This window comes from Polypterus senegalus, chromosome 1 (assembly GCF_016835505.1).
Source record: "Polypterus senegalus isolate Bchr_013 chromosome 1, ASM1683550v1, whole genome shotgun sequence".
In the NCBI taxonomy this organism is placed as follows: Eukaryota; Metazoa; Chordata; class Cladistia; order Polypteriformes; family Polypteridae; genus Polypterus; species Polypterus senegalus.
In genome coordinates, this window is record NC_053154.1 from 192222312 (window position 1) to 192234693 (window position 12382).

The following is a 12382-nucleotide window of genomic DNA, read 5'->3' on the forward strand; positions in this document are numbered from 1 at the left end:
TAAAAATCAACAAAGATTTGACATTGTGCAACATAAATATAGAAATATCTATATAATACTTTAAATCTGACAAAGTTCTAATAAAAAAAAAAAAAAAGCAACAACCTTCACTTCATTGAACAAAAAAAAAAAAAACACACCATACTCCTTTGAGAAGTTTTCCCAATTTCCCCCTTCCAGTACATTCCATATAACCAATTTAGAAGCCAACAAAATAAGCTGCGGGGAAGAAAAAAAAAAAAAAATAGCTCTATGAAAGCTTAATTTATATATTAAAAAAAAAAAACCAAACAACCTCTGTAAACAGAGACAATAAAGTGGCAAAGACAAGAGACAAAGCATAGTCTGCTTTAGTTTCACATCTGGAGGAACCCGTCTGTGGTCCATGTACACAAGAGTGAGGCACATACGTTTTAAAAAATATATTATAATATAAAAAGCTGGAGTCTCCATACTCTTCAGCATGGCTTGGACACAGCAGTGGACATCTCTGCATTGGACAGCCTGTACTGGACCTTTGTGTTGGTGATGGCGCCATGTTTTTGTCTTAAGTGCAGTCTTAGTTGACTCTTGTGTCTAAAATGCAAATTGCACTTTTCACACTGAAAAAAAAAAAAAATACATGTTAAAAAAAACACAAAACAGTTATTCTGATCTTTAAAACGGTACACCATGGTTTTTAAAAAGAGGAAAAACTTGCAGTCAAAACTGTTGGCATTGAAACTACACATTTGCTAACAGCCCTCCCCACTTTCAAAGTTAACACCTTCCAAGCCTCAAAATTCTAAAGCCATGGTTTCAGCATTATAGCAACACCTTCATTGTCTTGGTGTTTTCTGGCCAGTTTCCTCTACCAAGTTTCACTCCCAGCCCAAAACATCCTGTGGTTTGAACTGCTGGAGGAAACCAATGTCTCAATGGAAAAGTTCAAAGATGGGAAAGCAAGCAAACGCCACATTAAGATGTGTCAGGCAAGAAGAAAAAAACATGCCATAGTAAACAGCCAAGACTGTCAATCGCCATACATACCTAATCTAACAATTATTTTTATCATTCAACTGTTGTGTGAAAAAGGCAGATATTATGCGTGTGTACTTACTGAACATGCTCAAATGCTTCTAGCCCTATGCATTTACCATAAGGTAAAATATCTTGTCCAAAAAGGAGCTAAAGCAATTTCTTAAATTGGCCACACATTCTTGCTTATTAGTACCTTTTCTACTGGTTGATTCCAGAATTAAACAAAATGATAATATAGGAGTAAAACTACCTGCTAGCCATTTCAAAAAATGTCTAGTGTTAAGTAACAGAAAGCCCGCTGGACTAGAATGTTTACCTGTATATTGCCCCAAGGATCATGCTAAAATGACAGCCTCGTTTTTCAGTCCCAGTGCCCCTTTTGAAGTTTCAACTAAATGCACAGAACTCATGCTTATCAAAGCACTTATGTAGAGTGACCAGAAGAAGTCAAATATGAAGACTGAACACCTAAATCTTACATGATAGGGCTTCTCCCCAGTGTGAATACGCAGATGGCTCTTCAAAGTTTGCAGGTGTCTGAAGCGGGTCCCACAGATCTCACATGGGTAAGGCTTCTCTCCCGTGTGAATGAGTACATGTGCCCGAAGATGAGCTACCTGCACAAAAGCAACAAAACAAATCGTGTTTTAGTGAAAATACTGCTACAAGGGAACTGTCCACATCCCAATTTTTAATGCGACTACTTCTGAAGCAAATCCCTACAGTTTGGTGGGGCAGACTGACTCTAAACAATTTACCTGCACAAATCGAGCGCCACATGTCTCACATTTGTATGGCTTTTCTCCCGAATGAATTCGAGTATGAGTCTTAAGATTAGCTGGTCTGTTGAACTGTGCTCCACAGATGTTGCACCGGTAGGGCTTTTCTCCTGAAAGGGGCAACAAGATAAAGTAAATCCATTTTGGTATACAAAACACTAAAACTAGCAATAAGCTCATCACACCCTTAAATGGCAGGGGACAACCGAGCATGCTATAGCATTTTTTTGCCACCAATTCATATAGTACCAAGTATGGACTATGGGAGAAAGTTCGCACAATAGACAACTCTATGTAGAATATTCTCCAGGCTGGGATGGAACCCAGGTCAAGCATCATGGTGTATAGTCCTTAAAATGTGTACTGTCTATATTGTTCATTTCAAGAACGCAAATAATACCACTAAGAGTAAAAGATGATGAAACAAAAGCCTTTGGAGAAGGAAGTTGATGCTCACCTGTGTGGACAGTTTTGTGACTGGCAAGATTTCCTTTGTAGCGGAAGGCAGCCTGGCATCGGTCACACTTATATGGCTTGTCACTGTGCACTTGAAGAGTGTGCCTTTTTAATGCATCTTCCTCCGCAAATTTGGAATCACATTCGTTGCAGAAATAGGTACCATTTTCTAAAATAAAGGATGGAAAAAATCTTAATGTGCAATCCTGCCAATTGGATCCATGTCCACTTTGAGTTCTGGCCCATTTCTTCTACATATTGTTTCCCCAGCCACAGACTACTTCTTGTCCTGCACACGGTAACATCTTCCAGTCAATATTTATATCAAAACGCACTACCCAGTACTTACCACAACTGGAGTCAGAGAATTCCGAGTGAATCTCAGTCATTTCTTCTCCAAAGTGAGAGCCAGGAGTGTTGGGGCAGATTTCAGAGTGCTGAGGTGAATGTGAGCCACAAGAAGTGCATTTTAAGTGGTTCACATAGAGGGAAGAGTGGCTGTCATTACTCCGAGGGGACCCTTCCATTGATCTGAAACAAAGTACACGTGTTACCCTACACTGGAAATATAGCAACTAAATGCTTCTTCTCAAATTAAAAAGGTCAGAAACATTTGCCTCTCACACACAAAGAATTTTACCTGCTCACAATATTGTTGAGTCGACTCCCCTGGGAGGAAGGAAGGTCTTCAGCATGCTCACTTGGTTTGGGAGGCATCTGAAGGTCCAGCTGATCCTGTTCTTCAGATGGAAGGAAAGGTGGAGACATGTTTCTAAGTGGGGAGTGAGATTCTGTATCTCGAGAAGCACAGCTGTCTTCTTTGGAACTCTGATTGGCAGAATTAAGGACAATAAACTTATACTTTTTCCAGTTGCGTGCCTTTGGGTCAGGGGAACACTGGGAGGAAGAGGCAAGAGAGTGGGAGAAAGAGGCATTCTTGCTGCTGCTGGACTCTGTGGGAGAATTAGGCTGGCAGTCTGATTTCTGTGGGCTTTGTGGGCTGTTCAGAAGCCCTTTGCAACTTCCAGGAGATTCATGATGAGAAGAATGTAGCTGGAGGTCCATTGCGTCCCCTGCTGAGCCATTTCCACTGCCCTCCATCTGCTCACGCCCAATTACTGAAAAGCTAGGGTTCCTGGAATGGGGGCTCACAGGTTTTGGACTCTGTGGAATTGTGAAATGGCTCTCTCTTCTCACCTCTTCATCTTCATCTACATCTCTGGAGCATGCAATGGTGTGACAAGAATTTGTTCCAACATTAGAAAATGTGCGACTATAGTCTGCTGCCATCATATTAGTGTTTTCAGGAGCAGAAAAGTGTTTGTGGAGAACACTTCCACTGCCGCCTCCTCTGGGATAGTCTGCAAAGGACATTTTGCTGTCTGTAATTTTGCCAAGTGGAAGAGGAAACCTCTGGACTGGCACATGGTTGTACAAAGGGTAAGGATTATTAGGAGCAGCATACATGCCAGGGCCATATGATCGCTCTTCACGAAAAGGAGAACTATTGGGAGGCATAGTCTCTAAAAGGTCCGATGAACGGAATGGATGAATATCCTGATGCATCAGCATAGGATTGGCAAGAAAATCTCCTCTGGACATCTTAGGACAGTGTCGATCATCACTGCGAGAGAGAGAGAGAGATATTGATATTTTAGGTCATCCTTGGTCATTCTGACAGAACTTTGTCATGTAAGGGCCAAAACCTCTTATTACCAAATATTAAGCCTGTTTCGCCTTAACTACAATTTGTTGAAATCACACTCTATTCTACCATAAAAGAGCATTAATGAGGAAGACAATACATACGTGCATTTTTTAAATAAAACTCGCTTCATTATTTAAAAAAATAAAAAATAAATAAAATCTGCAGTACATATTCATTTTAGCAAATAAAAACTACCAGTGGTCAGCATTGCTACTTTACAAATCAGTCATCCTGGCTTCTAACACTGCACACACTCGCAATCAAAAAGTATCCATGGTCTACCTGTGTCTGTGCGAGTTGTCATTCAAATAATCTGGCTTTCTTTCCATATCCCTGAAGACACAGGTTAGTCCCAGTGTAAATGAAAGTGCTATTGCATGCATGGTTAGACCTTTCAATGGACTGGCACCCTATTCTACCTGCACTGGATTAAGTGATAGTGCTTTTGAAGATGAACAATCATTTTGGAGCATCTAATTCCACCCTAGAGAACCATCAATTTGGGGTAGATATTAGTAGTTTCGGCTTTACTTCCTAAAAAAAGTAAAAGATATGCAACCAAAGAACGTCCCAAAAAGTCAACTAACCTGGATTTAATGAAGCGGTGACAGGTGTCAACCACATGGTCCATCTGTAGGTAGACAGCAGTGTTCATGATGGCTAAGATCAAGCTTTCACGTATGGTGAGACGTGAGGTATACATGAAGTCCAAAAGTATTGCAAAGCCGTCTGAATCCACCTTTGGGTCCAATGTAATTGCACCAAGACTGCACTTGAGTGGGTCAGTAAAGATACTGTAGAACAGGCCACTAAAAAAAAAAAAAAAAAAAAAATAGAAAATACATGAAGTTGTTGACTATGGTGCTTTGGGATAAGGCTAACTTACGAACTTTGAACCAATTGCATATTAAGTCAAGAACTATTAAGAACCAAGAAATATTTAAGATCTACATGATTAACTCAAAAAAAAAAAAATAGGCTGTGGTCATTCTTGACTGCATTATAGTTTATCACAAGAGAGAAGTTTAAAATATTTTTATCCATCCAAGTACTTCCTTAATTAGCAAATATAAAATTTGGTGACAGCCAAGATTAAAAGACAAACAAAAAAGCATGAGAATTATGTTGACTGCCAAATGACAATTTCAGATTAATTTTACATCACAAGATCTCCAGCACTGGAGCTCCTGCTGTTGTATTTATTTTACCATATTCCTTAATTTTACAGAAAAGATTCATTGCTATTCCAGTTTTATACGGACCTCTATCTATATTATGACGGGTGGCCAGGGCCCAAAGACACCCCTGCAGCATATGTTCCAGGGGACCAAGCATGGGAAACCCAATATCTCCCCGGATGCTAGATGGCAGCCCCGCTGGGTTGCAGCGGTGCCTTGGACTCCTGCAGGGCTTCATGGGGGTTGGAGTTTGGTGCAGCCCAGTTGGATTCCTCAGGCGCCACCAGGGGGTGCTGCAGCAGGAGCTGCTAGGCCCCTCTGGGCACTACTTTCGCCCAGATGTTGGGGATCAAGCACCTGGAGCATTTCTGGGTACCTAATAAAAGGAGCCAGCAGCCACCACTCATCAGCCAGAGTCGGGAGGAGGAGGACAAAGCTTAGAGGAGGAGTGGTGGAGGTAGAAAGGAGTACGGTGTTTAATTGGTGTTCTGATACACTTGGGACGGTGTTGTGCCTGTGGGGTTTACAGGGAAGATGTACCCCACAGATGAAAAACAATAAAAGTTTTTTTTATTTTCTACGTGCCACCAGTGTGAATCAGTTATGGGTCAGGCGCTTATATAGCACCTTGTTACAATTTTTTATATATATATATATATATATATATATACACACACATACATACACACACATACACACATACATTATGTATGCAGGTATCATGATTTTTTTTTTTTTAAATGATCATGCTCTCATTAGGATAGCTTTTCACCAAGTTGGCATAACGTTTTCCAAAAGTTGAAAAATGTAAGCAAATGGGGTTGGGCAGGGGGTGTGGCAGTTTAACAAAAAAAAAAAATGAAACCCACACAAACCACTACCTTAATACTTACCTGCAAGCCATGAGGACAGTTTTGTGAGCACGAAACTGCTGTCTGTTTACCACGATGGTTACATCAGTCAAGATATCACGGCTGCGGAGGCGGTTTAGGTTGAGTAGCACATCACTTGCATGTCGTGTGAACTGGATGCAGCTGTCTGCTGCGCAGGCCATTTTGATGATATCTAAACTGACAAACATATGCAAACATCACTCTATGTACTTGTAGCAGTTTGTACTCTTAGAGTATAATGGTCATAAGGACAAAAATCAGCTAGTGTACAAGACATTTTGAAAAGTATGGGGCTATTCACCTTGCATCCCCAGTAGTAGGAGTTCATCTTCCCCACGGTCAAACAATTTTGATCAAAAGCTCTTATGCAAAGGTATTACATCCAATTGAATTGGAGATTAATTTAGCTGCTTCCTAAACTGTTTGATCAGTTGAATTGTAAACAAGAGTATTTCTATTCAGTTTAGAAATGTCCATTTGCAAGGTGAATGGAGACAAATGCAATATAAACTGAAAGTCAACAGATGTTACAAAAAAAGTACACTTATTCTGGGAAATCCCCTATTCTGAAAAAATATATGCACTTACAACATGACAATCACAAAACCAAAAGTGCACGGTACATAAAATGGCAATTTAAGTATTTTCTTAAGGAACTGAATGACCACAAGTGTTTCTAACCTGAAAGTTACAGTGTTTTGACCAGGCACAGGATTTGAGTGTGCTGAATTAATAAGGTGACAATGCTCACTACTGTAATCTAAAGTGCCACCCTAGTCCATTTTGAAGATACTTACTCTAATACAAGATCACATAGTGCTAAAGCCTGTAAATATTGAATATAGAGAGGAAAATACAGCGAGGGAATCAACCTTAACACTCCCTTCCAAAGTCAATTTTACGCTTAGCGATTAGTCCTTGACATGCATTTTGTACATTGGTTGAAAAGTTAAGCAAACAGGTAATGCATGCAGACCCCACATAAATATGGTAAATGATCGAATGTTGGAACAAAGATCTGTGAGACTAAGAGGCAGCAGTGATCACCACTGAATCTTAAAATTCTAAAGTATCAACAAAACTAATACTAGGGAAAAAGCTAGCACTAAAGAAATGACCAATTAATAATTTATATATATTAAAAAATTCTTCTTAAAAGCTGCTAATGTTTAAGACGAGCCTCTCCTCAAAAGGTGTCACATTAGCTAATCAAGGTTACATAATGAGAAATCAATTTTACAGGTTTCATTAACAAATTGAAAAAGGAACCTGCCACAGAATCAAGGAAATCCCCAAAAGGGGATAGTGAAACTGGAAACATTCAAAACCAAATGTTTGTCTCTTGTGATGCCTTAATTCAGCTCCTACCAGAGAACCATCCATCCTTCCATCCATGTAACACTATGTTGTATAATACATTGTCAATGTAAATTTATATAGCACATTTAAAACATAGCAATGCTGTGGCTAAAGTGCTTTACAATAGGATAAAAGAAAAAACATACAATAATTCAGTGCAACCACCTAAAAGCATTTCAAATCACTACCCACTATTTTACTAAACCATTATTTTTAAAACGTTGCTTCCACTTATCCCACCCAGATTCTTCCTGCAGATCCCTGCAACAAGGAATTCTCATCCAGAACCATTAACAGACCACTTGTGGAATTTAACAAGCACGGCACACTATAGACTTGACTTAATTTTTTCAAGTAGTTAACAAGTGGTTCACTAGGGAGTGCTGTTTTACTGGATAAGCCATGTAGTTGGCAAACCTACAATTCTCATCAATATTTGACTGTTTTAGCCAGAGGAACTAACAAATCATATACTTCCCCCCCGCCCCCTTTTTTTTTTGGCTAGGACAAGCATGTTAAGTAACTCAGACAAGGTCAGAATTATGTGCTTTACAATACATGAGATTCACCACCAAGACACACTGCTTGTAGTCAGGACTGAAAAATAGGATATCAAATATTTTGATACATTTGATCATGACTCATCACCCAGCAGCTAAGATAAAAATAAAACATCTGGTAGAAGGTGCGTTTGTGAGGCTGTATAATAAACAGAATGAAGAACAATGACTAAGAACATAATTGCTTGCATTAACTCACACCCACCACAAGTACAGAAAGTTACTATGCCTATGATCAATTCTAACACCCAGAGCCTATCCATCACATGATACCAGCCTAATGATCACACAATTCTGCTGCTTCGGGACACGTAATTGGAAATAAAAATCTTCTTAACAGTGTTCATCATGCAGTAATCATGTTCCTTTTTCAAGTTCCCATGACACTCTGATAATGGACTTGTTCAGATGTCATACATTCTGTACAAGTGACAAGCATTCTATTTGCAGAGCTGTCTGGCAGTGCATCAGCTTGAACCTCCTAAACTAGGCCATCCTGATATTAAGACAGCAACATCTGAATATTTTCTTGTGAAAATTATTTAAATAAAAAAGCCAAGACATACCTGCAATACTTGTCAAAACTTAACACTGTATTAAAAAAAAAACCAACCCATACCTCTCCTGAACCTCTTTGTGGACACCTATGAGAGTTCTGAGAGTTCAAGAGATAGTTTGTTGACAAATGTGTTTTAACACAATTGTCACCTTTAAAAAAAAGTTAGTGTAAATAAAGTATCCCTGGTATACAAAGCCTATGCATGGACTGGATAAAAAGAAAATAGATGGAGCAAAAGTATAGAAGCGGAGCAAGATGGATAAATAATCATCATTACCAGAGGAGCAGTGCAGTGGTATTAAGAGTGGGCATTACCACTACTTTAGAGACCTGGGTTTAATTTATGCGTATTACTTACGCATTCACAGTAACAGTTTTGTCCAATATACCAATGACGTGAATATTTTGTAAACTACCAACACTGAAAAGGCCATGTATGAACATGCCTTGGCACTCCACGGCGAGCAGTGTCCTATTACCAAGGATGGACTCGGCGCCAAAAAAATGAAAAGAGCAGTTTTGAAATTGCGCCGAAATTAAATGAGGAAAAGCAACCACAAGGTGGCGCTAAATAACTACTAACGGATACGACCGGTCTTGGCGTGTATTAAAATGCACAAACCACGTCTAGCACTTTAGGGCAATCAACCATAGCGAAGTCGTGCCTGGAAAAGTGTGCTTCTAACTAGTCACTTTCTACTCGCTAGCCGCGATTTCCTCGTATTAAAATTGTATCAAAACTATGAGGTGTTCATTACGTATGGGGCAGGAAATCGCATATTTTAGATTGATTGATCCTATTATCAATGTTAGGGAAACGCGCGGTTCAATAGCTCGCCTTATGTAAGGAAACATCACAGTTTTGTACTGTAAGTCTTGACAAACACGTAGTCACTGCTAAACACCACTTGCTCGAACAGGTAGAGAAGTTCCAACAGCACTGGAAGAAAAGCTGGTACTAACCCTGGACGGGATGTCATTCCATCTACGGACATTTGTGCGTTCCTGCCCACTGTTTCACACAAGGCGGGGTGGGTTGGAGAATAACTATGCGATGGAGACATGGTATTCCGATTATTTTTACAGATTACAGATTTTTAAAACTAAAATAAGTACTATTATGACCGGCAGATATTATAGGAATATTAGCTAGTTTACATCCTTTGTAAATCAAGGGTGTTGTCACTGTTTTAGGGCGGGTCATCAGGTTTTACAAGGCAGGGACAAGAGCACAATTCCATCCATCTACTGTGGACAGTAGTATACTAGCCAACGGTAACGTCATTGAGCAGACCACTATAGAGAAAATACAACAGACACAAAGAATGGGACTATCTACATTGAAACGCTTTTTAATCGAAAACTCGACTCCAAAAGATTAGCCTAACAAGACAACCAACAACAAGAAACTAAACTACGAATGGACACTAATGTTATTTCGTTTCACCTTTTCACTGCAAATTTACTGGACTGAAGAATCTACATTTATTTAACGCTATTATATTTAACTCAGCGAAGCAAATTTAGCAAAACTGCACATGCGTTTATCGGGAAGACACTATATGAAAATATTTCCGTGTGATTTTCTAACACGTAAAAACATGAACGTTTAGATTTTAAAGACTGCGTTTTCTGTCTCATGTTTGGGGCAGGGTATTTGAGTAATGCGCTTTTGAGGATCATCAGACAACATTAAACCCCCACCCGACCTCCGTCTGCAGAAAGCCGACCCTATCCCAAAATAACCCCTGCGAATGTGAGCTAAAGAGGGAGGCGCGGGCGCGGGAGGACTGAGCACAAAGCCAAAGTCTAGTTCAGTGTGGCCGAGTTACTGTGTGACCAGATCGGGGGCGGGGCAGACGGGGGCGTTTAGAACGACCGTATTTTGCCGAACTTTGAGAGTGTTATAATCTGAGTGGGCGATTCCGTTAAGAATATAAAATTCGAACGTCCAAAAAATTTAACTTATACACACACATAATGAGATCACAAGTGTGAAATTCTTGATTTGTCTGATAATCGCCCTGTTACTAACCTATCTTGGGGAGAGATTTAGACACCTTTATGTTTATTTGTGGGCTAGAAACCAAATACAGGCAGAAAGCTTCATAAAAAAAAGAAAAGAAAAAACACATTCCCCGTTCACGACCTAAGGTGCAACAGTGAACTGCACAATACGAACAGGCTGCATGGGCAGAGCGTATAGTCCGCTTTAAGGAAACGCAACTTCAAATTTGGCAACTCTCGCTTTCAAGAATTCACCCACTAGAAAGCTTGCCAGAAATCAAATCTCTAACGAGATGCATGGCAACACGCGCACACACAGGTAGTTTTGAAAAGGACTGAGTTTCCCTATGTTGATGTACGGCTACAATAAGAAGCCAACCAACCACCTGTTCACGAAAAAAAGCCTAATAAACACTCCTTATGCGCACGACAGGTTGGGGGCGGCCGGTATGAAATATTTTTAGATGCGATAGATAAATACACCACCCCCGCACACGGAATCACAAGTATACAAATAAAAACAATTATGAGACTTCAATAGATTTTAAAGTACATATCCAATGCATTCAGTCACTGGCAGCATTTAAGACATTTGGCTTCGCAAACGTCACCTTCTTGTAAACATTTCAACTATTTATGCATATATAAACATACAACAATTTCCTTGCAAACTGTATAGAATTATGTGCACATATCTGTACACATTCGGTTGTGTGTAGACGGATAGATCTCAATGACTCTGTTTTAAACTTCTCTTGTACATAACATGGACAATTAGTTGTGATCTTGCTTTGATCAACACAGACGTCTTTCGGCTTTGTGCACGCGCACGCCTGTGAGCTGTCAGGTGTTTCCCTTCTCACTCTCGCCATGTAAATCTTGCGTCGCTCTGGTTTCCCGGGCCATTTTCTTTGCAGTCACCCAGCCTTTTTTTTTTTTTACTCGCGGCTTGCTGTATGTAATCTTAATTTCAACCTCTGGCGGGCTCTCGCACTCTCGAAAGAGTGGAACGCCAGCGCCCTACCTGGAAGAGCAACCCGATCGTTCGGGCTGCGTAGCTCTTCCCCAGGAGCTTACCATTTAGAGCCAACAAGCTGACTCACGCACATCTCTAAAAATACCAACCGTCCAATCAACTCTGGTAACACTTGTTGTACTGGTGGGTTTATTATTTTTATTATTCTGTTGACAAGCCACCAGACGACCACCAGTCAGACACCCTGTGCAGGTGGGAAACAAGGCTACCACGTCGAAAATCTCATCGACCGATCACTTGGTGCATTTCCCTGCTCTAAAAACGTGACACCGCTGTGACAACCCTCTCTAGAATGTTCCCATGCTGAAACGGTGCCTGTCAGGCTGGCACGTACGTGCGCGTACACTCTCCGAGACCAACAAGCTCCCACTGCCGGGACAGTACAGTCGGCCAAAACACAGTCACTCTCAATGGGAAGTGGGGCCGCACTTCGCAACACAACCACCCAACGTAGCAAGAAAAAAACAAAACGTAAACTCTGCGCAACACTCCAGAAACAGCTTCCATTCTGCCAACACAGCGAGTGCGCAGTTGTCCGCGGCGAACGCTTTACTAAAGGAACAGGTCCGCTTCGCACCAAACTACTGGCAGGAAAAAAAAGAATTAAAACAATCACCTGGTCCGGCTTTCCTAGAAACTCTTCGCATCACCCCTTCTAAGAACCCCAGTTCTAAGAATCAGAGCAGCTAAATTCTCGGAATTTGAGCTTAAGGGTGTACCATTTTCTTTAGGCAGGGGAAGTCAGATTCGCTCAGTACCTAGTGAAAACATGTATTTCACTGACACTGAAGCTTCAAATACTGCAGATAAATGCTTAAATAGTATAT

The 12382-nt window shown here is 40.5% G+C and overlaps 1 protein-coding gene across 4 annotated transcripts; it reads right to left on the reverse strand.

The window, feature by feature from the left end:
• Positions 1 to 264: 264 nt before the first annotated feature.
• Positions 265 to 12244, reverse strand: bcl6aa (BCL6A transcription repressor a). Of its 4 annotated transcripts, none has more exons than XM_039765770.1 (9): positions 12172 to 12244; positions 6035 to 6206; positions 4551 to 4772; positions 2896 to 3879; positions 2605 to 2786; positions 2257 to 2424; positions 1779 to 1909; positions 1500 to 1637; positions 265 to 602 (listed from the first exon to the last, which is right to left on the reverse strand). In XM_039765770.1, the coding sequence occupies exons 1-9, from the start codon at positions 12200 to 12202 to the stop codon at positions 459 to 461; spliced, it is 2172 nt and encodes a 723-aa protein (XP_039621704.1). In that variant the 5' UTR covers positions 12203 to 12244; the 3' UTR covers positions 265 to 458. The 4 variants fall into 4 exon arrangements, with proteins under 4 accessions (XP_039621704.1, XP_039621720.1, XP_039621710.1 ...); XM_039765786.1 differs by having other exon boundaries at positions 6035 to 6211; positions 12172 to 12222; XM_039765776.1 differs by lacking the exon at positions 12172 to 12244 and adding an exon at positions 6336 to 7152.
• Positions 12245 to 12382: the final 138 nt, after the last annotated feature.